Source organism: Ascidiella aspersa, chromosome 8, assembly GCF_963924565.1.
Source record: "Ascidiella aspersa chromosome 8, kaAscAspe10.2, whole genome shotgun sequence".
In the NCBI taxonomy this organism is placed as follows: Eukaryota; Metazoa; Chordata; class Ascidiacea; order Phlebobranchia; family Ascidiidae; genus Ascidiella; species Ascidiella aspersa.
The window spans coordinates 10,490,575-10,517,026 of record NC_139454.1 but is presented as its reverse complement, the minus strand read 5'-3'; the positions used below and the strand labels follow the sequence as shown (position 1 = coordinate 10,517,026).

At 34.8% G+C, this 26,452-nt stretch overlaps 3 protein-coding genes across 3 annotated transcripts; 2 read left to right on the top strand and 1 right to left on the bottom strand.

Annotated features, from left to right (window-relative positions):
• The first annotated feature begins 637 nt into the window (after nt 1-637).
• LOC146136045 (solute carrier family 22 member 15-like) lies at nt 638-11,923 on the top strand. The gene is made up of 12 exons (XM_083395075.1): nt 638-1,461; nt 2,109-2,216; nt 2,814-2,943; nt 4,413-4,577; nt 4,871-5,000; nt 5,504-5,607; nt 6,281-6,392; nt 6,785-6,925; nt 7,521-7,603; nt 8,215-8,396; nt 9,942-10,160; nt 11,026-11,923. Exons 1-12 carry the CDS (start codon nt 1,375-1,377, stop codon nt 11,077-11,079), a joined length of 1,515 nt encoding a protein of 504 aa, XP_083251201.1. The 5' UTR covers nt 638-1,374; the 3' UTR covers nt 11,080-11,923.
• A 4,990-nt stretch (nt 11,924-16,913) lies between these two features.
• LOC146136044 (solute carrier family 22 member 15-like) lies at nt 16,914-20,614 on the top strand. The gene is made up of 3 exons (XM_083396138.1): nt 16,914-17,087; nt 18,633-18,851; nt 19,717-20,614. The coding sequence occupies exons 1-3, from the start codon at nt 16,914-16,916 to the stop codon at nt 19,768-19,770; spliced, it is 447 nt and encodes a 148-aa protein (XP_083252264.1). The 3' UTR covers nt 19,771-20,614.
• A 1,270-nt stretch (nt 20,615-21,884) lies between these two features.
• On the bottom strand, nt 21,885-26,210 carry LOC146136043 (uncharacterized). Its single transcript, XM_083395826.1, has 4 exons — nt 26,091-26,210; nt 25,362-25,498; nt 24,290-24,426; nt 21,885-23,679 (listed from the first exon to the last, which is right to left on the bottom strand). Exons 1-4 carry the CDS (start codon nt 26,182-26,184, stop codon nt 23,145-23,147), a joined length of 903 nt encoding a protein of 300 aa, XP_083251952.1. The 5' UTR covers nt 26,185-26,210; the 3' UTR covers nt 21,885-23,144.
• Between the last annotated feature and the right edge of the window lie 242 nt (nt 26,211-26,452).

The window sequence follows — 26,452 nt, the reverse complement described above, 5'->3', positions numbered from 1 at the left end:
AGATTTTGTTTTGCTTTGTAAAAATGTCATCCATGTATACAAATTGAATTACCTAAGGATTTGCATAAACAGTGATTCCCCACCCTATTTGTTGGCATGACCCCCTTTTTAGTGTACAAAGTACAAACCCTACCAGCTAATCAGTTTACCAACATATGCCAGTTAGCAAAAATTCACATTTTTTTATATATTGTTTTTCCCTAAATTGTTTAAGTGGGAAAACAAGTTTTAACAGTTTAGTTTAACGTTTTATTGTGGCCAAAAGGCACTGTCCTTCTGTGGCTATGTTTAGGCCATTGTTTGAAAAAGAGGTTATTTGAGACGACATAACACAACTGGTTCACTAAAGCAAATTTCATTAAAATAAGTGTTGTACTAGAAGTTGTCCTTGCTTATTTTACTGCTAAATTTAGTTTATGTTTTTTGTCACTGTTTCATTTAACAAACAGTACACAGCAACCCCCTAGAACACCTCTTTCCATGCAGTCCACAAGTTCTGTTGTTTATGTTTAAACATGAACAACCAACAATAACAAATAGCCACACCTTTTACCGAAACACTATGAGTGTCAATCAATTGTTGTTTGACACCTTTTTAATTATTTGCTATTTTGTTACTAAAGGATACTGCATACTGGTATTTGATATCATGGAATCTTTGTTTTTCTAGGTTTTAAACCTAATCTTCTAAAACAACTGAGCATTCTGCTTAAAAATATTTAAACAAAGCGTTTTCTTTATAACTGAAGGTTGCATGTTAGCTTTGTTTTTCAGCTGTGGAATCGTTTTTCTAGATTTTAAAACTAACCTTCTAGAAAAACTGAGCATTCAGCTTGAAAATATATAAACTATAAACAAGGCATTTTCTTTATAACTGAAAGTTGTATGTTAGCTTTGTTTCACAGCTGTGAAATTTTTTTTATTTTGCTTGTTAATGTAATCTTTCTTGGACAGTATTTTATCACACATATTTTCAGACAAAAGTGTATTTTTTATCAAACACACATATATATATTGAAGTACTTAGAATAAAACTTGTTTTGTTAACAGCAAAGGTTTTTACATGTTGATTTTTTCAGTATGCAATTTTTGGTTATTCTGTGCTAAATATTTTAGTAATTCATTTTAAAGTTTTATTGATTATTTTCTGTTCGTCCAAGTACTGTGTCGGTAATATTTCAGTGTATTTCACAAGTGTTGTTTGTGTTAATATTGAGTGCTAAATTGTTTTATATTGAATACTTAAAAATTATGAAATGTGTTTGACATTAATACATTCATGTTGTTCTAGGAGTCAATAAGTTTACCAATAATGTAATTAGTGCCCACCGAAAATAATTTGCCCTAAGTGTGTCTTGTTTCAAAGCCAGTAAAATGGACATTGATGACTGCTACAATAATGTTGTTGGAACATTTGGCCGATTTCAGGCTTGGGTATTTTTTCTCAATGTCTTTACAAGTGTAAGTAAAATGTAGCAGATAGTTAACGTTTTCATTATAAAAATGTTCCCCACCCCAAAAAATAGTCAAGCTGTTCTATTCAAGTCCATGCAGTGTAAACATGTTCTGCTTTTTCTGGCTTAAAAAGTTTAAGTGCAAATAATATATCTGTGCTTTAAACCTAATGTTTTCTCTTCTAACCCATGCAAGCTTAAAAGTAAAGATACTCAAGACTGTTGCCTGCTGCATACTATTTGCTTAAAAAGGATTTTTTGAACATTTTAAACCTGTTTCACAGTAAAATATCATAATATATTCGAGGAACACTTTCTACCAAATAGCATTTTTTTAACTTGACAATCATCCTTAATAGATGGCAATATTTAGTAAATGACCTAATAATATTAGTTTCTAATGAATAGTATGCATACAAGTCATGCATGCTTACTTTTATGCCCATTTGTAATACAAAAAATACTTCGCAGCACACTATAAAATCTCGATGCACACTGTTGAGAAACATTGTGCTACAACAGTAAAAAGTCCAAATCACAGTAACTTACATATAGACTTATCTATCAATAGTTAGGCTGCATTTGGCCAATGTGTTACCATTTTCTTTTGATAAAGTTTAAAAGAAATGGTAAATTTTGTTGTTATAATTTTAGTTTTTGCTGTGTCCTCAAACTTTTCTGGTTGTTTTTATTGGATCAACACCTTCTGAATTAAATGAAACAAATTCAAGAGTAAACAATCGGAGTTCAATTCTTGTAGAGGTGAGAATTAGATGGTATTTTAAGCGCTTCTAGTTTTGTTTCTGCTTTGTATCTGGACTTGAAAAAATACCCCCACCATAAACCTTGATTGGTTGTTTAAATCAAATTTGTTCCAATTTCTGGTATTCCAAGTTCAATTGGTTGGAAAATCATGGCATACCAACAAAAACACAAATTTATGCATTTATTAAAATAATGTGTTTAAAAATCACCTACGCATTTTATAACCATCACAGAATAATGTATCACATACCAACAGTTGGCGTCTGTGCTAACGTACAACGTATGCGTGTTACAAGTGTTTACAATGTCTTGAAATGCACACAAGTGGGTAACAATATTTGGAGAAGTTCTTTCCACCTCAATCAATCAACATTTTTTTTACATTTTTATTAATCAAATAAATAAATGCACAGTTTTAATGTATTCTAACTCTATGCATATTAAATATTTAACTTTGCAACAGCAAAACCTTGCTATTTGCTCAATTCAAATATAATTCATTAGTAAATTTTTTTGATTTTTATATTGGATCAAATTAATAAAATATTTAACCTGACATATATACCTTAAGTATTAACTTTATATTTGATTTAGTGGGATCTCATGGACAGGAAATGGATAGAAAATGTTATTCAGTCCATGTACTTTGTAGGGTTCTTGTTTGGAGTGATTCTTTTCGGCCAACTATCTGACAGATTTGGACGCCGGATCGTTTTACTGGGTGGTGGGTTAACTATTTATCATATTTCAGTAATTATTTAAAACTTTTTTTTTAAATATTGGTCCATTTACAATTTTTACCTAATGTATTCATTTTTGACTCTATATTTCGTATAGTATGTAAAAGTGACAAACTTACAACCCATTGAAAGGAACATAAAATGCCAAATTTGAGACATATTGGTGGCTCGGTGTTTTTTTTTAAAGTTTTTAATTTTCTTGCACTTATGGTTGTTTATGTTAAAGATTGTAGAAATGGAAACTATGAGTTTGATAATGCAAGTTGGTTTTGAAAAACATCTTAAATGTGCACTGTTGAAGAAAGTTATCAGAACTTTGCGATTTAGGTTTTTAGTCCCTTTTCTATCTCTAATAAATTGAGGTATTTAATCCTATAAAATCTTCATCTAAACTAAATTTTTTCCAGGGGAAACTTTTTTCCACTGCTTTGGTCAATGAATTAAAAGGAAGTATTTTGTCTTAGTTTTGGACAAAATAATACTCTGCCAAGACATATTAGACTCTTAGACTACATTTAAATTGGTATTTCAAAGAGGTTCTAGTGTGACCTATTCAATTACTTTGTACAATTGATCAAGTGTAGGCAGGTAAATGGTTTAAATGTGTTCTATTACAATCTTTTGTTATCCTAGTGCAGGAGTCGGCAACCTTTTTCTAGTTGTGGGCCAAAACCAAACCCAGAAAGGTCTGCGGGCCACACAAAAGTTAGCAAAGAATTAAAATGGTAGAACAATGATCTAAGACTGCTTATAAAAACAGATAAAACATAAAATCATTACTTAAAATTTACAGAAATATACATTTCGCCTATAAGGCATCTTCAGTTTCTGTACAAAAAGCAAACATGTAAAAACATTCAAAAAGCAAACATGTAAAACACCAGAAATAAAAAAAAGTGTAAAAATTTTATGTCCAATATTTTTAAATACATTTTCCGTTTGTTCGCGACACACTTGGCAGCCTTCCGTGGCGCAACTATAGCATCAAAACGTAACAAAACTGGACGTGAAAAGATCACGAAAATGTTTCGCACTTATGAAATTAAAATAGTATTTAGAATGGACTCTCCTCTAGTTTGTCAAAAAGGCTGCGGGCCAGATGAATTACATTGGAGGGCCGGATCTGGCACGTGGGCCATAGGTTACCGACCCCTGTCCTAGTGCATAAAAAAATAGGTAGAATCACAATGAAATCTTTTATTTTTTTTTATTACCACCCAACCTAATTACTAACCATTTGAAAGCAATTAATACTAACATATGTGTTGCGTACTCACAAATAAATTTCAGCAGGTTTTGTTAGCGATTCCTGTTTGTTTTATGTTTTATTGTTTTGTTGTACATGGTTTTCCATATTCTGGACAAGAATAACTATGCTAAACCATGCAAATTTAATGTGTTTTATTTATTTGATGTTATTTCTCCAAGTCAATGTTTGTTATTATTTACCCAGGATTCCACTGTCTGTTTCCAGTCTGTTTTATGACATCATTTGCATACAGCTGGCAAACATTTGCAACCTGTAGATTCCTCACAGGCTTTTTGCTCGGAGGGGCAAGTCTTGTGCAATATGTCTACACTCAGGAAATGGTGGGCAGAAAATGGTGGGCCTACACAGGTATAACATTACTTTTTTATGTGTTTCGTTTGGAAAAGGCTGATTGTTGTATTGACATGTACTTATTTATAGTTTTGCGTCAAGAAACAGTATTTCAAGGTGGAAGATATCTATTTATTTATGTTTTTATTATATTTATTAAAAGGACACTGACAACTTTGTCCTAATGTCTTTAAGAAGACATTTCAAATTTTACCAATTTGTTTTTTGTAATGTATATTGTTGAAGTTGTAACAACAAATTGTGCCAAATGTCACAAACTGATGTATGTGTATTTGTATATTTTTATTTAGGTTTTACAGGCAGCCTCTTTTTTGGATTCGGAACTGTTTTGATTTCTGTGGTTGCTTTTTATGTCCCCCCCTGGCGAACTCTAACAAGATTAATTTCAGCATTTCCAGCCATCCCCATTATTTGTATGTGGTAAGTCGTTTTATTTTATCATGAAATCAGAGTAAGAATAATAGCGAAGAAAATGGGCAAAATTAAGGCGTAAGCGCACAGAGTAAAAGATCATAAAAGATAGACGGTCTGTGAGTTTCACAGGTGCATTCCCTGATGTGTAGACTGATATGTGCATAGCAGTGCATAACTGTTGGTTGAATGTACTGCAAAGGATGTTATATATTGGATAATTATAAAACGTTCAATCTGTTAAAAAAAACAGTTTTTATAAGCAAAAACAACACACATTTTGTTTTTGAATAGTAATCCACACATTTTTTTTTCAATATGAAAAGTAAAAACGAAATTAAACAGCAAAAAATAGGGCACCCAGGCTTAAAAATTCACTATTCTTCATTAAAGCTAAAGGCTTTTGTTCATTTACTTAAGGTTTAGTCTTGCTGGTGTAAATCCACTTCTTTGATTTGATTACTCTAATTTGAAATATAAACATTAGCAATAATAATTCATATATTTTAAAGGTCCTTGACCGAATCACCTCGCTGGTTGTATTCTAAAGGAAGATTGGTTGAGGCCGAAATTCTTCTCGTGAAAATTGCAAAGTGGAATGGAGTACAAAACCCTGGTAATTTTCGCTCAGTCGAATTTACTTACGTTTGAACACACTTGTTAGATTATGGGTAACTGGTGTATTTATACTGCAATGCAGCGCAAGGAATACGTTTTTTTTGTAGTTTTCTTCTTAAACTATGTTAGTGCAAGGGTAGCCATATATTCAAAGACCAAGAGCCTCGTTTTATATTTAAACTTAGTGTGATAACTAAAAACAGCAACACAACATATATAAACAGTAATGAACCTGCTGGGCTTCTTCCTTATTTACACCCATACTTTTTTTCAGGTAAATTGATTACAATTTGTTAGTGCGTTACAACGCCAACAATATTGAGTTCTACATAAACACACTCTTATTAATTATTTGAATAAGTTAACAAAACAATGCAATCAGACTGTCTTAACCTTTAGTATCTCATAACTGGGTTATTCAGGGCTAAGTAGGATTTGAGTCGCAATGTGCAAAAAATTAATAATCTCTAACTTAAGCAAATTGGCAAATTAGTCAAAACATCATAAAAACATAAAAAATGATATGAACATAAGAGCCACATAAAGCAGCGTAAAGAGTCACATGCAGATCACGACTTTTACATCCCTTTGGCCAGGAATTTATTTTAGATTTATTGTACTTTTAACAAAACAGTGTTTGTATCTTTAATAAAACTGCCTTCTCTTGGCAGTAATTTCGTTGATCAAGAAAGTCTCACTAGATACGGAAGTGCATTACACCCTTATCGATTTGATAAAGAACAATGTGACACGAAAAAGGGTTCTCATATTGGCTTACCTATGGTAAGTAACAAGTGTGAATGTTAATATCAAAATTTAATGACGCCTGACTTTTGGAGAAAAATATTCCTATACATTAGCAACACACTCCACATTCTTGCTTAAATAGGATTTTTTAATGCTTTTTTACCGTTATATGTTATTGTACAATGTAGCTTGATAAATCTGGCCTATACGTGTAACAACATAACTATCTTCTCAGAAGATTTCTCGAACAAACTTATTTTGCAAAAGAGTACAATGTAATTAAAAATATTTTAATGTCTCAACAGTATGTTTACCTTGTCCCGTTTTAATTTTGCACATTAGTCCCAACAAATTAATCAATGCAGTTTACCTGTGAAGCTTAGAAAACGATTTTTATAATGTTAAAGTTGTATCTATTTTGTTTACAGGTTTGTCAATAGTCTGGTGTATTATGCTCTGTCACTTGCTGCCAGCGATGTTAGCAAAAATCTTTATCTTAATGAAGGTATGCAAGGACTTCTCGAAGCACCAGCAATTTTAATGCTTGCTCTCACTATCAACAAATCATGGTTAGTATTTTTTTAAGGGCAAGTGAGTGCATTTAAAACAACTAAATAGCTGTATTTTTCGAGTAATTTTTTTATAGCCTAAAACTGACAAATCGATTTTGATTATCCCTTTTCCTAAAATGGAATTTGATTGTTTTAGTTTGAAAACTAAACAGAAACTCGATAGGAGTTGCTAGCATAATAAAACGATAACGCCACAATATTTTGATTTGTTGTCCTCCAATCAAAGGCTCCTAGGGGTGCAGACTTGTAAACCTCCTATGCGTACCTAATTACCACTCTATGCCACGTCTGAAAATTTGAAAGCTCTTCTATGTATACCATGTTTATAAAGCTCCAGACAAAAATTAGCCTGAAACAAACCGTAGCAAACAAAAAAGAATAGAGGCATAAACAAGAATGTCGCGAAAATAAATTTTCGGCCCATAGCCCATACATAACTGATTATTTAGGTGTTAACTTTTCCCAAAATCAATTTGAATGTCGTTAATCTAGGAAATAGTGAAGGATTGCGTACATAACGGATGTTAGTGGAACGTAACCTACACACATTGCACTATTAAAACAGTACTTTTTCACAATCTAATGTTGCCAGGTGTGGACGCAAGGGAGTTTTAAGTGGATCTTTTCTTCTCAGTGGAGTATGTTGCCTCGCTATTATGGCCTTTCCAAGTGCAGGTACGCAAAAACTGTCTAGTGTCAATTAAAGTCGTTTTAATATTGTTGTTACGGGTTTTACAACCTTGTCACATTTTTGTAAACTAAAACGGGCCTGACTGGCATCGGATTATTATTGTCTTTGCAAATTGGCTGTACTCAATGACATCGTAAATAAATAACGTGGCACTGTCATTTGGAAAGCAATTTATAAAGGTCATTGCTTATGTTGTTGTTCATCTGGTAATAGCTTGCACGTTAATTTATTGTAAAGTTAGTCGAAATTTAAATTTCCATAAAAAGATAGAATATATCGTTATTTGTAACTTAAACCTTATTTTGAATTACTACATTTCGGCCACTGATACAAGTTATTTTTATATTTATCTGTTTAGCAGGTAAATATTAGTTACATTCGATTGTCAGTTACTAATTTACCTTTAAGTTATAAGAACGCTGCGTTGGATAATAAACCAAAGCTGAAATGCCTATATCAGCTTTGTATCGGATCGGCACTGATACCACCCTAGTAGTATCGGGCTAGTACCATTACTACCACTTGTCACTTTCCGTGGGTAATCGACTCCGATCCGACATTGTTTGACAAGATTAGTAATCACAGCGTATTGTAGTAAAAAGTATGTCAAAGACGACGCTGGCTTTGTCGGGCAAGATGATGATTTCCATTAGCTTTTCGACCGTCTACATTTATTCGCCCGAGCTGTTTCCCACCGTCGTCCGCAACGTTGCAATGGGCTCGCTGTCGATGTGTTCCAGGGTTGGCGGGATCGCCGCGTCGTTCTCCAAGTCCTTGGTGAGAAAGTTTTTTTTTTACTTTATCTACGTTGCCCTATGAAACTTTGGTGTCGACATTATATATAACTAGCGGTTCGAACAAAAAGTAGAAACATGTAGAGCAGGTATTCACAAAAAAACTAGGTACTTCTGCTCTAAAAATAAAAAAATCTTGACTGTCTACGTCCCTCGATACTTTTATAGCAGGGTTTAAATGTGCTAGGAGTATTGTAACACAGTACACGTTTTTTTTAGTAATTGTAATAAAAATACTAAAGAAATTGTATTCGATAAAATCGTCATTTCCTCATGCCATCATCAGTATTACCGAGTCTTGTATTTTTGCACAGATGTTGGCGTGAGGTATTTCCGTAACGTTCGTAAACAACGAAATGACGATTTTATCGCATATGGTGGCTTTGGTATTTTATTGAAATTAGTAAGAAATGTTAAAGGACTTTTTATCGTACACAGCATATACACATTTTAAACACGTATTGCAAATATTTTATTTTTATGCTTTTGTAAACTTTGTAGTAGGGTTTAAGTCTAGAAATAACAGTTTTAAAAGCAAACATGTGCAGCCGGAATATTTCTTTTGCCTATTTAATGAGGAAAGCTTGCACCTTATAAGTTGCACTCAAGTTACTCTATAGAGAATTGCCAGAGCGTAGAAGGTAAAACATAGCTACATTACCCGTTGTGTGGTTATTTACTAGTTAAAATAAATAATCAACACTGCAATATAATTTTCAGTTTGGGCAAACTTACGTTGCAGAAGTAGTAATTTAATTTTACTGTTAGTTTGCGCAACTATAATTCAACTTCACCATATTAATGATTCACCATATCAAAAAAATGTACAAAATCTATACTTAGGTCCCCCGTAGTTTCAATTTATCAAAAGCGGGTTAAACTGTTTTAAAATCGACCATTGTCAGAACGCAAACGTCTCGTGGTCATTTGTCAATATATTTCTAAATTTACTAAATTTCGTTGAGCTTACTTTACAAGATAAGTTGATGTAGGTTATTTTAATATCTACTGAGTATTCAAGCCTGGATCGCATAAGGTGACACTAAGATGGTAAAATGAATCAAAACACGATACAAGGCATTGCTGTAGTGTACAGTGTACAGCCCCAGGTTATCCATTAGCAGTGTGGTAACAAGTCAATTTGAAATGGTCCAAGGTAAGTGTTTTAAAAATTTCCCTGTTCAAGTCATTAAGTCCCAGTACAGGTGTCAACTACAATTCCATTATTATTGATAAAACGTAAACTTATTAAATTGATAAAGTCGTCCAATTGTAAGCAATACCTTAACTGCAAAATAACAAAAACGAGCACTTAACAAGAAATTGTTTTACGTGCAAAAATTAAAATAAATAACCCAATTAAAAAAATAATAAATGAAAACACCTAAATTTGACTTTAAGTCCAAGTCAAGTTATTTGACCAAAATACTTGATCCAAACCAAGTCATTTAAAGAGAAAGACTTGACTGACAACACTGTTAACTAGTACACCAAATCTCGTGACATGCAACCCTTTGTGTCGTCACAGGTCGCCTACAACGGCCTTTTCGCCTACTTTCTCTTCGGCTTCAGCGGTTTGACGGCCGGCCTTCTGACCCTACTGCTTCCCGAGACACTCGGTTTAAAGCCGCCCGACTCGTTCGAAGACGTGTGTTGTCAATCGAAAGCGAAGGCCGAAAAAAAAGAGACCAATAATTTTGTCGAGCTCTTGTCCGGCAAGAAACAACGGAAAACCGATGAAGACCGGGTGCGTAGCCTTATAGCTTGTTAGATCTTAGGGCAGTGGTTCTCAACCACGGTGCAGCGGCAGTCTAAGTTGCCATTTTTAACGCTCAAGGAGGCCGAGAGATATTTCAAATTCTTTAGGAATCCAATTTTTGCTTCCAAATTTTTCTGTAAGATTAAAAGTGCGAAAAATAAAAAAAAGTTTTTTTCAACCTTGTTGCAATGTTAATGTGCTGTTTGAACCACTCAGCAAAAAATACGATCAAGGGTGAACTATTTATGATTTCTGCAGGGTGCTGCAAGTCAAAAAAAGGTTGCGAATCACCGCTTTAGGGCATGGAATGCTCGAATTTTGTTTAGGACTGCTTAATTTGTGGCTTTTTCTCAAACTTGAACGTTAAATAAATAAGCTGTTACTAACAGAATGGTATACTAAAAGCTAGGATTTAGTGCCGGAAGAGCTCAGCCTTAAAATATAACTAAAGTTGATGCTACACACACACGTTTCTTAACTGTAAGACGTTTCAAGTTTTCCACGTGATTCGATTACACTCGATTTTTCAAATATAAAGTTATTTTTATTTGAAAAAGGCCTAATGGCCTAAAAGCGATTTTTTTTTCTCAGATTGATTGTCAAATATAAATGTAAGCTTGGGTACACTCACTATGTACGAATCTGTAATGTAGCTTGATAATGAATTACAAAGCCAAAAAGGTCACATTTAACTGAAGATGATACAAGTTCGTATCAAAGCGTCTTAATCAAGATGACGTCGATCTACTCGACCTTTTTGGCTTTGCAATTCATTATCAAGCTGAATGTAAGCTTCTGGGTAAGTTTACCAAGTTTAAATCAACACTGCTAACTTTGTTTTTTTTTTGTGTAGGTAGAACTGCTGGTTCATTCTGGCGAAGACAACAGTGGGAATGAATTTTCATGATCGCCTCGTTTGACCCTTGACATTTGTCTTTTCTATGCCTACATCACCTGTGGCCTTAATATTAAATTAGTAAATCAATCATGTATAATGCTTTCGCTACCTCTTTCCGAGGTGGCTGTTTGAACAACGATGTTAGGCCAAACGCAATTTTTAAGCTATCAATTTATTTCATTTTATTATTTCTTTGGATTTCTCCGGTTTTATTTTTACCCGAGTGTGGTACGACGTTTTTATCCATTTTTTATGTAATCAGTACAACGCTGCGTGGTATACTGCAATGTTAGAAAGTTTGTGAAAATTACCTAATTTTGTTATTTTTAGGCGTATTTGACGTTAGTATATTTTCTTATTGTTATAAGTTTATCACTTATACGTTCCGTTTTGATTACGACTTTTCTTTTCATGACTCACCAAAAATGTATTAGTTACCTGGCGATGTAGGCGCAATATTTTAACCTTGTGTTTCACTACTTTTACCTATTTTGTGCAATCATCAAGCCTTTCATAGTTATTAATGCAAAGACCAAGTGTACCATGTTTACCTGTATTTGATCCTTTTACTTCGTTATATGTGCATTAGTGTCACGCCACAGAAAGTGTTTCGGTGTCTGAGCGGTGTTTTACAAATAACCGACCAGCTACTATTGTACTTGGTTGTTTTCCTAATCAAGTGACAGTATTTCCTTTTCCAACCATGACTTTTTGCACATGGAAATTACCTTTTTCACCTGGTGTTTCCCGAATTCTGTTTCACTATAAACTATATTTGATATCGTAACACGTGATAACAATTTACCGATTTGTTGTGAGTTGTTGCTCGGAAATACAGAAGTATAGCGGGGAAGTTGTTGCGTTGTGTTGCGCGTTCGAAATAGCAGGTACTAAACTTTACTTTTTCCTATACCTAATGCTCCCACCTACTTGGCTCGAAATATATTTCCTGTAGAGGATATAAAGTATTACCTTGAATGTTTAAAATCTTTTGATCACACCAAGACCTTTTAAGAAGCAATCTCTTATTTTATTCCACTGTATAGGCTCGTAACGCAGTTGTCACTAAACGCGCGATTATTGTTTTTTATAACAATATAACATAACGTGGAGTGGCACCGCTATATTCAATTAACAATTATATAGATCTTCCCGAAGAAAAGTTTGTTATGCATATATACTCTACTGTCTAATCTAAGTGTTTCTCAAAAGCTTAATTCACTATTACTGAATCACATTAAATTGTACATCATCATTCCCTTATGCAATATGGGAAGAACAAAATGTATTGCACACACATTAAACGAGTACCTTAATCACAGAAAATGGCGTTTCATCAATTGTTATCAACTTTTTCAGCCCGCGGAATAATTTCCTATTCGCAAGCAATCGTGGACCTGTGGAGTTTCAAACTGAATGCCTGGCCACGCAAAGCGGTCAGAAAAACACGACCTCTTCTGCTTTGCAGAAAATCGTGCACCTCGGAGTAAGTCGAGGTAAATGCGTTGAATTTACAATACCGGCAGAAATATCCAGCCTGCAGTAAGGTTCGAACTCACGACCTCCAGCCATACTGCATCCGTCGCTCTACCAACTGAGCTACATAGACCCAGAGGGGAGCGAGTCGAGAAACAACCATGGCATCTTCATGACAAATCTAAACATTTAAAGGTTTTATCCCAACGAAAATCACGTAGGCCAACCGCCCCAGTGGCAACTGTTTTCAAACATGTTATTCGTTCACTGTATTCTATAAGCGCAATGATGTAGACTTGTCTAGTGCTCCGCAACCGATGTGCCGCGACGTTCGCGGAGGTGTGTTACTTGGCGTTTTCTGGGGGCATGTTACTGCGTTTTTAAGGGTACTTTTTATTTACCAGTGGAATTAACGCGAAAACTGTATATCTCATTAAGGTACGTATTTCGACCTTAAGCCATAATCCAGGTGTGATTTTTTGAACTTTTCATAAAATTTAAAACTTTTTTAAAACCTATGTTACTTTCATCGCCGCAAATATCAAAACAATTTTTATTTTCATATTAATTAAAAAATACAACAATTATTTTCAAAGGAAGATTAATCATATGCACGAAACATACTAAATATCATTGTAAATATTTTATTAGCGTTTCATTATTGTACAATTATTACTCTTGGTAGCTCGTTTGAAAAATGATTTAAGCAAACAAGTATAAAGCACTAATGTCAGGTGTCATTTATCGAAATAAAATACCTCTGTTCTCTGATCAGATATTGCTCGAGGGTAAAAATTTTAGGACTTTGATCGGCTTCAAAATATTTAGGAAGTCTGCTAAACCGGAAAATCAAATGATAAAGGAATGTAGGCTAGCCTACTAAAGAAAGGTTGGGACAATCATAGTTGTGGTACACGCATGTGTGTGTATCTTTTGTTGAATGATTTATATGGAACCGTATGTGAAGTTGCTTGTACGGTCAGACCATGGTCAGACTATAGGGCGTCCAAACGTAGTCATCAAAATGGCCGAAGCCAGATATGGCTGTGAATATTAATATTCATAATATTTTTTCGCTAAAAGTGTGATTGCTGGAAAGATGTAAACATTATAATGATTGTGTAGAACGTTGAGCTCTGTATCGTCTTGACTTTCGGAGATAAAAAAAAAGTTCGCTCAGAACTAAGGTAATAGAATTCCTATCTCAACGTTAAAAAACATAGGGAAAATCATAAAATAAGCATAATATTATTTTTCCTGATGTCACCTGAATCAAACAAACAAGTGAATAGTGAAATAGCTAGGAAACTGCCAATATAGGCCTACAAGCTAAGATGGTATTGTCGTGTTTACCTAATAGTTCAATGTCAACGTTGACGAACAGCGGATTAAAACAGGACAGTATTACAAAATTGAGGAATAGATATTTTTTTTCTCTGTAAGCCCCGTTTACACTTCAGCTGCACTGAGCTGATCTGGGCCTGAAATTGTTTTCACTACAATTGCGCTGAGCTGAGCTGGGCGTAAAAATCGCTACAAAACGTAACGTTTTTCTATAGCTGCACTGGGCTTGAGTTTAGCAAAGCGTGAAAATCGCTCAAATGGGATTTTTTCCAGCTGCAAAACTTGAAACTCTCGCCACAATATAATTTTAATGCAAATTACGCTTTGCTTAGCTCAGTGCAGCTGTAGTGTAAACGGGCCTTTAATGCTGTACTGGTAACAAATAACAAAACAATGGCTCATAAGCAGTTAAAAAGTATGAAAGTGCATTAAATTTCAGAAAAGCAGTATTTAATATACTTTGCATTTCATGTAACGAGAACTTTAAATTCATTCATTCGATGGATCTTAGACATATAAACAGAACTTATATTTTGAGGCTCGTGGTAGTTTTTTTATTTGTCTTAGAATCTTTGAGAATGCGATCGCCTGTCTGCCCACTTGTGCAAACACCAATAAACCACTAGGCAAAGAATACCTAGTAGGAAAACAGCAGGAATAAAAACCACAATTGCAATCGCGATGTCTTGTGGAACACCGGGCTGTAAAGACTGCTGAAAAGCAGTCCCGTTGCTAAAGGGCTGAGTTAGATTCGTCGAATCGGTAAAAAATGGAATTTGGGTTGTGGAACTGAAAAAATACGCAACTTGGCTCGTGGAATTGGTTAAATACGGAACTTGGGGTGTGGAATTGATAAAATACGGAACTTCAGTTGTGGAATCGGTTACGTTTTCTCCGTCAAAGCTTACAGCCCCAGGTCTAAGTTTGAACCAAGTTCCAGCTATTATGCAATTCTCAATCAATGTTTCGATCAGGAATACGAGCATGAAACCGATTTGATCGCTTGCAGCAAGTCGATTAGGACGATCGATAAAATCTTGTGTATAGTCGAGCTTGGGTCCAAAGTCGGCATATGGGACAGTGAAGGTGAATATGAATCTGACGAGATGAAAAGTGCAGGTCAACAATCGTTTAAATTTCGATTTTCATTTGATCTCTACGTTTTATTACACACTTGTGTATATATGTGATATTGCCTATCAAAAGTTTACTGACCTCACATAACGAAGCTACAAGCAAACGTGCTCTGTTAACCTTCGAAAGGACTTTAACGACACTTTAAAATACTACACAGTTTATATAATACCCATACTTTATATAGGGATTGTGTTGTTCTATTCCACTGATTTTAGTTCGAGTGGATTATGACAGTTTAAATTAGATATTTCAATTCACAGCTTCAATTTCCATTTTTTATAGTTTATTAATAGCATCTGTTATTTATTAAGTAATTACAATAATAGCTACTTGACTACATAAAAAGTTCGGCTAATCAGAATATACCTACACTAACCTAGAAAAACTAGATCTTCCGATGTAAACAGAGGTATTAATCATAGATTCGGGGGAAGATACCAGCTGATCCCCTCATAGCAAAGACTTACAGGTGGAGGCGTTAACTAGCTTTTATATTATTAATAAATAATAAGTAAAAAAAATTGTAAAATATAAGTTGTATATTTTAACTATTTGAAATTGACATTCTCACCCAACAGCCAGAGTGGAAAAGATGCTTTCGCCAGTTGGATCACAATAAAAGAACCCAGCCACTACCAACAAGTGGAAAAGAACCACACCAAACCACGCCCAGACGTTTAGTATTAGCAGAAGGGAAAAAGCCAAAACCTTTTAAGTAAAATAAGTAGTGTTATTTCAAAAAATAAGGATTTGGTCTTTTTTATACAAACAGGTCATCATTTTCTCAATCAAGAAAATGGTTACGGCTCGAGAAAAAACAAACATTTTTTTTTTAATTTTACTGAAACACAACAACAAATGTTCACTGGAGTCGGAAGTCGGGTAAAATTACGTAATACTACACGAGTCCAACGTGCGCATGCGCAGTACAAAATTTTAAACAAATTAGTCCAAAAATGTAAATTATGATGGCGGAATTAGGTGAACATTTTTTGACCGCGTATCGTAGATAAATGGCTTATAGGACACCCAAATGAGTGGATTGCTGAATATCCCCCTTATTTATTTGCATAAATGGGTAAAATACAAGTAATAGATTCGGAGCCGGAATACATAACGGATGTTAGTGGAACGTAACCTACACACATTGCACTATTAAATCAGTACTTTTTCACAATCTAATGTTGCCAGGTGTGGACGCAAGGGAGTTTTAAGTGGATCTTTTCTTCTCAGTGGAGTATGTTGCCTCGCTATTATGGCCTTTCCAAGTGCAGGTACGCAAAAACTGTCTAGTGTCAATTAAAGTCGTTTTAATATTGTTGTTACGGGTTTTACAACCTTGTCACATTTTTGTAAACTAAAACGGGCCTGACTGGCATCGGATTATTATTGTCTTTGCAAATTGGCTGTACTCAATGACATCGTAAATAAATAACGTGGCACTGTCATTTGGAAAGCAATTTATAAAGGTCATTGCTTATGTTGTTTTTCATCTGGTAATAGCTTGCACGTTAATTTATTGTAAAGTTAGTCGAAATTTAAATTTCCATAAAAAGATAGAATATATCGTTATTTCTAACTTAAACCTTATTTTGAATTACTACATTTCGGCCACTGATAGAAGTTATTTTTATATTTATCTGTTTAGCAGGTAAATATTAGTTACATTTGATGGTCAGTTACTAATTTACCTTTAAGTTATAAAAACGCTGCGTTGGATAATAAACCAAAGCTGAAATGCCTATATCAGCTTTGTATCGGATCGGCACCGATACCAGCCTAGTAGTATCGGGCTAGTACCATTACTACCACTTTCCATGGGTAATCGACTGCGATCCGACATTGTTTGACAAGATTAGTAATCACAGCGTATTGTAGTAAAAAGTATGTCAAAGACGACGCTGGCTTTGTCGGGCAAGATGATGATTTCCATTAGCTTTTCTACCGTCTACATTTATTCGCCCGAGCTGTTTCCCACCGTCGTCCGCAACGTTGCAATGGGCTCGCTGTCGATGTGTTCCAGGGTTGGCGGGATCGCCGCGTCGTTCTCCAAGTCCTTGGTGAGAAAGTTTTTTTTTTACTTTATCTACGTTGCCCTATGAAACTTTGGTGTCGACATTATATATAACTAGCGGTTCGAACAAAAAGTAGAAACATGTAGAGCAGGTATTCACAAAAAAACTAGGTACTTCTGCGCTAAAAATAAAAAAATCTTGACTGTCTACGTCCCTCGATACTTTTATAGCAGGGTTTAAATGTGCTAGGAGTATTGTAACACAGTACACGTTTTTTTTAGTAATTGTAATAAAAATACTAAAGAAATTGTATTCGATAAAATCGTCATTTCCTCATGCCATCATCAGTATTACCGAGTCTTGTATTTTTGCACAGATGTTGGCGTGAGGTATTTCCGTAACGTTCGTAAACAACGAAATGACGATTTTATCGCATATGGTGGCTTTGGTATTTTATTGAAATTAGTAAGAAATGTTAAAGGACTTTTTATCGTACACAGCATATACACATTTTAAACACGTATTGCAAATATTTTATTTTTATGCTTTTGTAAACTTTGTAGTAGGGTTTAAGTCTAGAAATAACAGTTTTAAAAGCAAACATGTGCAGCCGGAATATTTCTTTTGCCTATTTAATGAGGAAAGCTTGCACCTTATAAGTTGCACTCAAGTTACTCTATAGAGAATTGCCAGAGCGTAGAAGGTAAAACATAGCTACATTACCCGTTGTGTGGTTATTTACTAGTTAAAATGAATAATCAACACTGCAATATAATTTTCAGTTTGGGCAAACTTACGTTGCAGAAGTAGTAATTTATTTTTACTGTTAGTTTGCGCAACTATAATTCAACTTCACCATATTAATGATTCACCATATCAAAAAAATGTACAAAATCTATACTTAGGTCCCCCGTAGTTTCAATTTATCAAAAGCGGGTTAAACTGTTTTAAAATCGACCATTGTCAGAACGCAAACGTCTCGTGGTCATTTGTCAATATATTTCTAAATTTACTAAATTTCGTTGAGCTTACTTTACAAGATAAGTTGATGTAGGTTATTTTAATATCTACTGAGTATTCAAGCCTGGATCGCATAAGGTGACACTAAGATGGTAAAATGAATCAAAACACGATACAAGGCATTGCTGTAGTGTACAGTGTACAGCCCCAGGTTATCCATTAGCAGTGTGGTAACAAGTCAATTTGAAATGGTCCAAGGTAAGTGTTTTAAAAATTTCCCTGTTCAAGTCATTAAGTCCCAGTACAGGTGTCAACTACAATTCCATTATTATTGATAAAACGTAAACTTATTAAATTGATAAATTCGTCCAATTGTAAGCAATACCTTAACTGCAAAATAACAAAAACGAGCACTTAACAAGAAATTGTTTTACGTGCAAAAATTAAAATAAATAACCCAATTAAAAAAATGTTAAATGAAAACACCTAAATTTGACTTTAAGTCCAAGTCAAGTTATTTGACCAAAATACTTGATCCAAACCAAGTCATTTAAAGAGAAAGACTTGACTGACAACACTGTTAACTAGTACACCAAATCTCGTGACATGCAACCCTTTGTGTCGTCACAGGTCGCCTACAACGGCCTTTTCGCCTACTTTCTCTTCGGCTTCAGCGGTTTGACGGCCGGCCTTCTGACCCTACTGCTTCCCGAGACACTCGGTTTAAAGCCGCCCGACTCGTTCGAAGACGTGTGTTGTCAATCGAAAGCGAAGGCCGAAAAAAAAGAGACCAATAATTTTGTCGAGCTCTTGTCCGGCAAGAAACAACGGAAAACCGATGAAGACCGGGTGCGTAGCCTTATAGCTTGTTAGATCTTAGGGCAGTGGTTCTCAACCACGATGCAGCGGCAGTCTAAGTTGCCATTTTTAACGCTCAAGGAGGCCGAGAGATATTTCAAATTCTTTAGGAATCCAATTTTTGCTTCCAAATTTTTCTGTAAGATTAAAAGTGCGAAAAATAAAAAAAAGTTTTTTTCAACCTTGTTGCAATGTTAATGTGCTGTTTGAACCACTCAGCAAAAAATACGATCAAGGGTGAACTATTTATGATTTCTGCAGGGTGCTGCAAGTCAAAAAAAGGTTGCGAATCACCGCTTTAGGGCATGGAATGCTCGAATTTTGTTTAGGACTGCTTAATTTGTGGCTTTTTCTCAAACTTGAACGTTAAATAAATAAGCTGTTACTAACAGAATGGTATACTAAAAGCTAGGATTTAGTGCCGGAAGAGCTCAGCCTTAAAATATAACTAAAGTTGATGCTACACACACACGTTTCTTAACTGTAACACGTTTCAAGTTTTCCACGTGATTCGATTACACTCGATTTTTCAAATATAAAGTTATTTTTATTTGAAAAAGGCCTAATGGCCTAAAAGCGATTTTTTTTTCTCAGATTGATTGTCAAATATAAATGTAAGCTTGGGTACACTCACTATGTACGAATCTGTAATGTAGCTTGATAATGAATTACAAAGCCAAAAAGGTCACATTTAACTGAAGATGATACAAGTTCGTATCAAAGCGTCTTAATCAAGATGACGTCGATCTACTCGACCTTTTTGGCTTTGCAATTCATTATCAAGCTGAATGTAAGCTTCTGGGTAAGTTTACCAAGTTTAAATCAACACTGCTAACTTTGTTTTTTTTTTGTGTAGGTAGAACTGCTGGTTCATTCTGGCGAAGACAACAGTGGGAATGAATTTTCATGATCGCCTCGTTTGACCCTTGACATTTGTCTTTTCTATGCCTACATCACCTGTGGCCTTAATATTAAATTAGTAAATCAATCATGTATAATGCTTTCGCTACCTCTTTCCGAGGTGGCTGTTTGAACAACGATGTTAGGCCAAACGCAATTTTTAAGCTATCAATTTATTTCATTTTATTATTTCTTTGGATTTCTCCGGTTTTATTTTTACCCGAGTGTGGTACGACGTTTTTATCCATTTTTTATGTAATCAGTACAACGCTGCGTGGTATACTGCAATGTTAGAAAGTTTGTGAAAATTACCTAATTTTGTTATTTTTAGGCGTATTTGACGTTAGTATATTTTCTTATTGTTATAAGTTTATCACTTATACGTTCCGTTTTGATTACGACTTTTCTTTTCATGACTCACCAAAAATGTATTAGTTACCTGGCGATGTAGGCGCAATATTTTAACCTTGTGTTTCACTACTTTTACCTATTTTGTGCAATCATCAAGCCTTTCATAGTTATTAATGCAAAGACCAAGTGTACCATGTTTACCTGTATTTGATCCTTTTACTTCGTTATATGTGCATTAGTGTCACGCCACAGAAAGTGTTTCGGTGTCTGAGCGGTGTTTTACAAATAACCGACCAGCTACTATTGTACTTGGTTGTTTTCCTAATCAAGTGACAGTATTTCCTTTTCCAACCATGACTTTTTGCACATGGAAATTACCTTTTTCACCTGGTGTTTCCCGAATTCTGTTTCACTATAAACTATATTTGATATCGTAACACGTGATAACAATTTACCGATTTGTTGTGAGTTGTTGCTCGGAAATACAGAAGTATAGCGGGGAAGTTGTTGCGTTGTGTTGCGCGTTCGAAATAGCAGGTACTAAACTTTACTTTTTCCTATACCTAATGCTCCCACCTACTTGGCTCGAAATATATTTCCTGTAGAGGATATAAAGTATTACCTTGAATGTTTAAAATCTTTTGATCACACCAAGACCTTTTAAGAAGCAATCTCTTATTTTATTCCACTGTATAGGCTCGTAACGCAGTTGTCACTAAACGCGCGATTATTGTTTTTTATAACAATATAACATAACGTGGAGTGGCACCGCTATATTCAATTAACAATTATATAGATCTTCCCGAAGAAAAGTTTGTTATGCATATATACTCTACTGTCTAATCTAAGTGTTTCTCAAAAGCTTAATTCACTATTACTGAATCACATTAAATTGTACATCATCATTCCCTTATGCAATATGGGAAGAACAAAATGTATTGCACACACATTAAACGAGTACCTTAATCACAGAAAATGGCGTTTCATCAATTGTTATCAACTTTTTCAGCCCGCGGAATAATTTCCTATTCGCAAGCAATCGTGGACCTGTGGAGTTTCAAACTGAATGCCTGGCCACGCAATGCGGTCAGAAAAACACGACCTCTTCTGCTTTGCAGAAAATCGTGCACCTCGGAGTAAGTCGAGGTAAATGCGTTGAATTTACAATACCGGCAGAAATATCCAGCCTGCAGTAAGGTTCGAACTCACGACCTCCAGCCATACTGCATCCGTCGCTCTACCAACTGAGCTACATAGACCCAGAGGGGAGCGAGTCGAGAAACAACCATGGCATCTTCATGACAAATCTAAACATTTAAAGGTTTTATCCCAACGAAAATCACGTAGGCCAACCGCCCCAGTGGCAACTGTTTTCAAACATGTTATTCGTTCACTGTATTCTATAAGCGCAATGATGTAGACTTGTCTAGTGCTCCGCAACCGATGTGCCGCGACGTTCGCGGAGGTGTGTTACTTGGCGTTTTCTGGGGGCATGTTACTGCGTTTTTAAGGGTACTTTTTATTTACCAGTGGAATTAACGCGAAAACTGTATATCTCATTAAGGTACGTATTTCGACCTTAAGCCATAATCCAGGTGTGATTTTTTGAACTTTTCATAAAATTTAAAACTTTTTTAAAACCTATGTTACTTTCATCGCCGCAAATATCAAAACAATTTTTATTTTCATATTAATTAAAAAATACAACAATTATTTTCAAAGGAAGATTAATCATATGCACGAAACATACTAAATATCATTGTAAATATTTTATTAGCGTTTCATTATTGTACAATTATTACTCTTGGTAGCTCGTTTGAAAAATGATTTAAGCAAACAAGTATAAAGCACTAATGTCAGGTGTCATTTATCGAAATAAAATACCTCTGTTCTCTGATCAGATATTGCTCGAGGGTAAAAATTTTAGGACTTTGATCGGCTTCAAAATATTTAGGAAGTCTGCTAAACCGGAAAATCAAATGATAAAGGAATGTAGGCTAGCCTACTAAAGAAAGGTTGGGACAATCATAGTTGTGGTACACGCATGTGTGTGTATCTTTTGTTGAATGATTTATATGGAACCGTATGTGAAGTTGCTTGTACGGTCAGACCATGGTCAGACTATAGGGCGTCCAAACGTAGTCATCAAAATGGCCGAAGCCAGATATGGCTGTGAATATTAATATTCATAATATTTTTTCGCTAAAAGTGTGATTGCTGGAAAGATGTAAACATTATAATGATTGTGTAGAACGTTGAGCTCTGTATCGTCTTGACTTTCGGAGATAAAAAAAAAGTTCGCTCAGAACTAAGGTAATAGAATTCCTATCTCAACGTTAAAAAACATAGGGAAAATCATAAAATAAGCATAATATTATTTTTCCTGATGTCACCTGAATCAAACAAACAAGTGAATAGTGAAATAGCTAGGAAACTGCCAATATAGGCCTACAAGCTAAGATGGTATTGTCGTGTTTACCTAATAGTTCAATGTCAACGTTGACGAACAGCGGATTAAAACAGGACAGTATTACAAAATTGAGGAATAGATATTTTTTTTCTCTGTAAGCCCCGTTTACACTTCAGCTGCACTGAGCTGATCTGGGCCTGAAATTGTTTTCACTACAATTGCGCTGAGCTGAGCTGGGCGTAAAAATCGCTACAAAACGTAACGTTTTTCTATAGCTGCACTGGGCTTGAGTTTAGCAAAGCGTGAAAATCGCTCAAATGGGATTTTTTCCAGCTGCAAAACTTGAAACTCTCGCCACAATATAATTTTAATGCAAATTACGCTTTGCTTAGCTCAGTGCAGCTGTAGTGTAAACGGGCCTTTAATGCTGTACTGGTAACAAATAACAAAACAATGGCTCATAAGCAGTTAAAAAGTATGAAAGTGCATTAAATTTCAGAAAAGCAGTATTTAATATACTTTGCATTTCATGTAACGAGAACTTTAAATTCATTCATTCGATGGATCTTAGACATATAAACAGAACTTATATTTTGAGGCTCGTGGTAGTTTTTTTATTTGTCTTAGAATCTTTGAGAATGCGATCGCCTGTCTGCCCACTTGTGCAAACACCAATAAACCACTAGGCAAAGAATACCTAGTAGGAAAACAGCAGGAATAAAAACCACAATTGCAATCGCGATGTCTTGTGGAACACCGGGCTGTAAAGACTGCTGAAAAGCAGTCCCGTTGCTAAAGGGCTGAGTTAGATTCGTCGAATCGGTAAAAAATGGAATTTGGGTTGTGGAACTGAAAAAATACGCAACTTGGCTCGTGGAATTGGTTAAATACGGAACTTGGGGTGTGGAATTGATAAAATACGGAACTTCAGTTGTGGAATCGGTTACGTTTTCTCCGTCAAAGCTTACAGCCCCAGGTCTAAGTTTGAACCAAGTTCCAGCTATTATGCAATTCTCAATCAATGTTTCGATCAGGAATACGAGCATGAAACCGATTTGATCGCTTGCAGCAAGTCGATTAGGACGATCGATAAAATCTTGTGTATAGTCGAGCTTGGGTCCAAAGTCGGCATATGGGACAGTGAAGGTGAATATGAATCTGACGAGATGAAAAGTGCAGGTCAACAATCGTTTAAATTTCGATTTTCATTTGATCTCTACGTTTTATTACACACTTGTGTATATATGTGATATTGCCTATCAAAAGTTTACTGACCTCACATAACGAAGCTACAAGCAAACGTGCTCTGTTAACCTTCGAAAGGACTTTAACGACACTTTAAAATACTACACAGTTTATATAATACCCATACTTTATATAGGGATTGTGTTGTTCTATTCCACTGATTTTAGTTCGAGTGGATTATGACAGTTTAAATTAGATATTTCAATTCACAGCTTCAATTTCCATTTTTTATAGTTTATTAATAGCATCTGTTATTTATTAAGTAATTACAATAATAGCTACTTGACTACATAAAAAGTTCGGCTAATCAGAATATACCTACACTAACCTAGAAAAACTAGATCTTCCGATGTAAACAGAGGTATTAATCATAGATTCGGGGGAAGATACCAGCTGATCCCCTCATAGCAAAGACTTACAGGTGGAGGCGTTAACTAGCTTTTATATTATTAATAAATAATAAGTAAAAAAAATTGTAAAATATAAGTTGTATATTTTAACTATTTGAAATTGACATTCTCACCCAACAGCCAGAGTGGAAAAGATGCTTTCGCCAGTTGGATCACAATAAAAGAACCCAGCCACTACCAACAAGTGGAAAAGAACCACACCAAACCACGCCCAGACGTTTAGTATTAGCAGAAGGGAAAAAGCCAAAACCTTTTAAGTAAAATAAGTAGTGTTATTTCAAAAAATAAGGATTTGGTCTTTTTTATACAAACAGGTCATCATTTTCTCAATCAAGAAAATGGTTACGGCTCGAGAAAAAACAAACATTTTTTTTTTAATTTTACTGAAACACAACAACAAATGTTCACTGGAGTCGGAAGTCGGGTAAAATTACGTAATACTACACGAGTCCAACGTGCGCATGCGCAGTACAAAATTTTAAACAAATTAGTCCAAAAATGTAAATTATGATGGCGGAATTAGGTGAACATTTTTTGACCGCGTATCGTAGATAAATGGCTTATAGGACACCCAAATGAGTGGATTGCTGAATATCCCCCTTATTTATTTGCATAAATGGGTAAAATACAAGTAATAGATTCGGAGCCGGACTGGGGACACGAAATCGCACATTTGGCCCCAGTCGAATTGGGGTTCATTTTGGGCCGGAGTCGTTTTCGAGTGTTTTTAACCGATTCCGTAGCTTTGATTCTCTCAATCACATCACAAAATTAAAAACAAACGTGCAATTTTAAAACATTCTGGTCATAATAAGAATATCAAAGCCCATACAGAAGTAGGTAAGCCCATACAGAAGTAGGAGAAGACTCTCTATATTGAAAATGAATAAAGAGTTATTCGAAACGTCCAAAATGATACCTACTTCTGTATGGGCTTTGATATTCTTATTACGTCTTACTACAACCTCCAACCATTATGCTCCAAAATCTGGTCATAATTAATCAGAAAATGTTGATTAAAAGTAAGGAAAAACACGACAAAATCCTGTTATACTGTGTAGATATACAGATAAATAGTGAAAAATGCAAGTTTCCTCATCACATATAACAGAATTTAAAATTTATGTTAAATGTTTATCTAATTCTAAAGGATGTTTATTGTTTAAAAACAAAACGTCTTCCTACCCTTGAAAGTACAGTGAAGGACTGGTAAAGCACGTAGAATAAAGTTTCAAACTTGGAGAGATCTTTCTGTTTGTTTGCCACTTCGTTGCCGTGCATTGACAACGACAATCCACCGACTGAACCAAGACAAGCTAATACTTAAATGAAAACATATTGATTAAAGCTATAACTCAAGAAATATTAGAATCCTGAGAAAAATACGAGAAACTTGTAAAAACTTTCGTATTTTATGATAAATACACACAAAAAATAAAGAAGTGAAAAAACAAAAAGTTTACTACATTTGTAGGGCCTTTTTAATGAATTCTCAATGTACTAACTGCTAATTCCTTGATATAGTTACAAAACTAGGCTGTTTAATGAGAGAGGGTGGATATATTTGAAAGACAGTTTCGGTTCCTGTTAACACCTTAAGAACTACTAGGTCTATATTCTTAACAAATACGGAAACTTTATCGGTTATATTGGCTCGCAAAGCTGTCAAAATAGGACAACTATTGCTACCTTTTGTCGGAATAGTTTTTTCGCGAACTATTTTGGTGGGTTAAGATTCTTCTTCGTGAGGAATTATGTTTCAGGCTTTCTTTTTATAAACGCATCACTCTACATTAAACACATTCAAAACTAATTTTTAAATTATTTCTTGAATGTTAAAATTTCTTGTCCTATATCTTTATCCTGCTTTCGGAATAACAATCCAAAGCCGAGTTAGTATATTAATGTTTTTACCTGTAATGGGAGGAGCCTGTACAGTTGTAAGCATGATGTAAACTTGCAACATAAGTTGTGGAATTGCCTCCAAGAATGTTTCAAATAAGCGCATTTTGCACAAAGCCTCGCCTTCTTCAATCCACTAGAATAAAAACAGTTTTTGTCATGAAATAAAAATATTGTGGTTGATTATGAATGTCAAAGACAAAAAGTTTATAAAGACATTTCCCAAGATGATGTCGATTAACTCGACATGTTTGGATTTAAAATTCATTATCAAGCTACCTTACGGATCCGTCACTATATTCTCTCTGAATTGGGTATGATATAAGATTGGTTATTAAAAACATTATTATTTATGAATATGTTGGTATTTACCT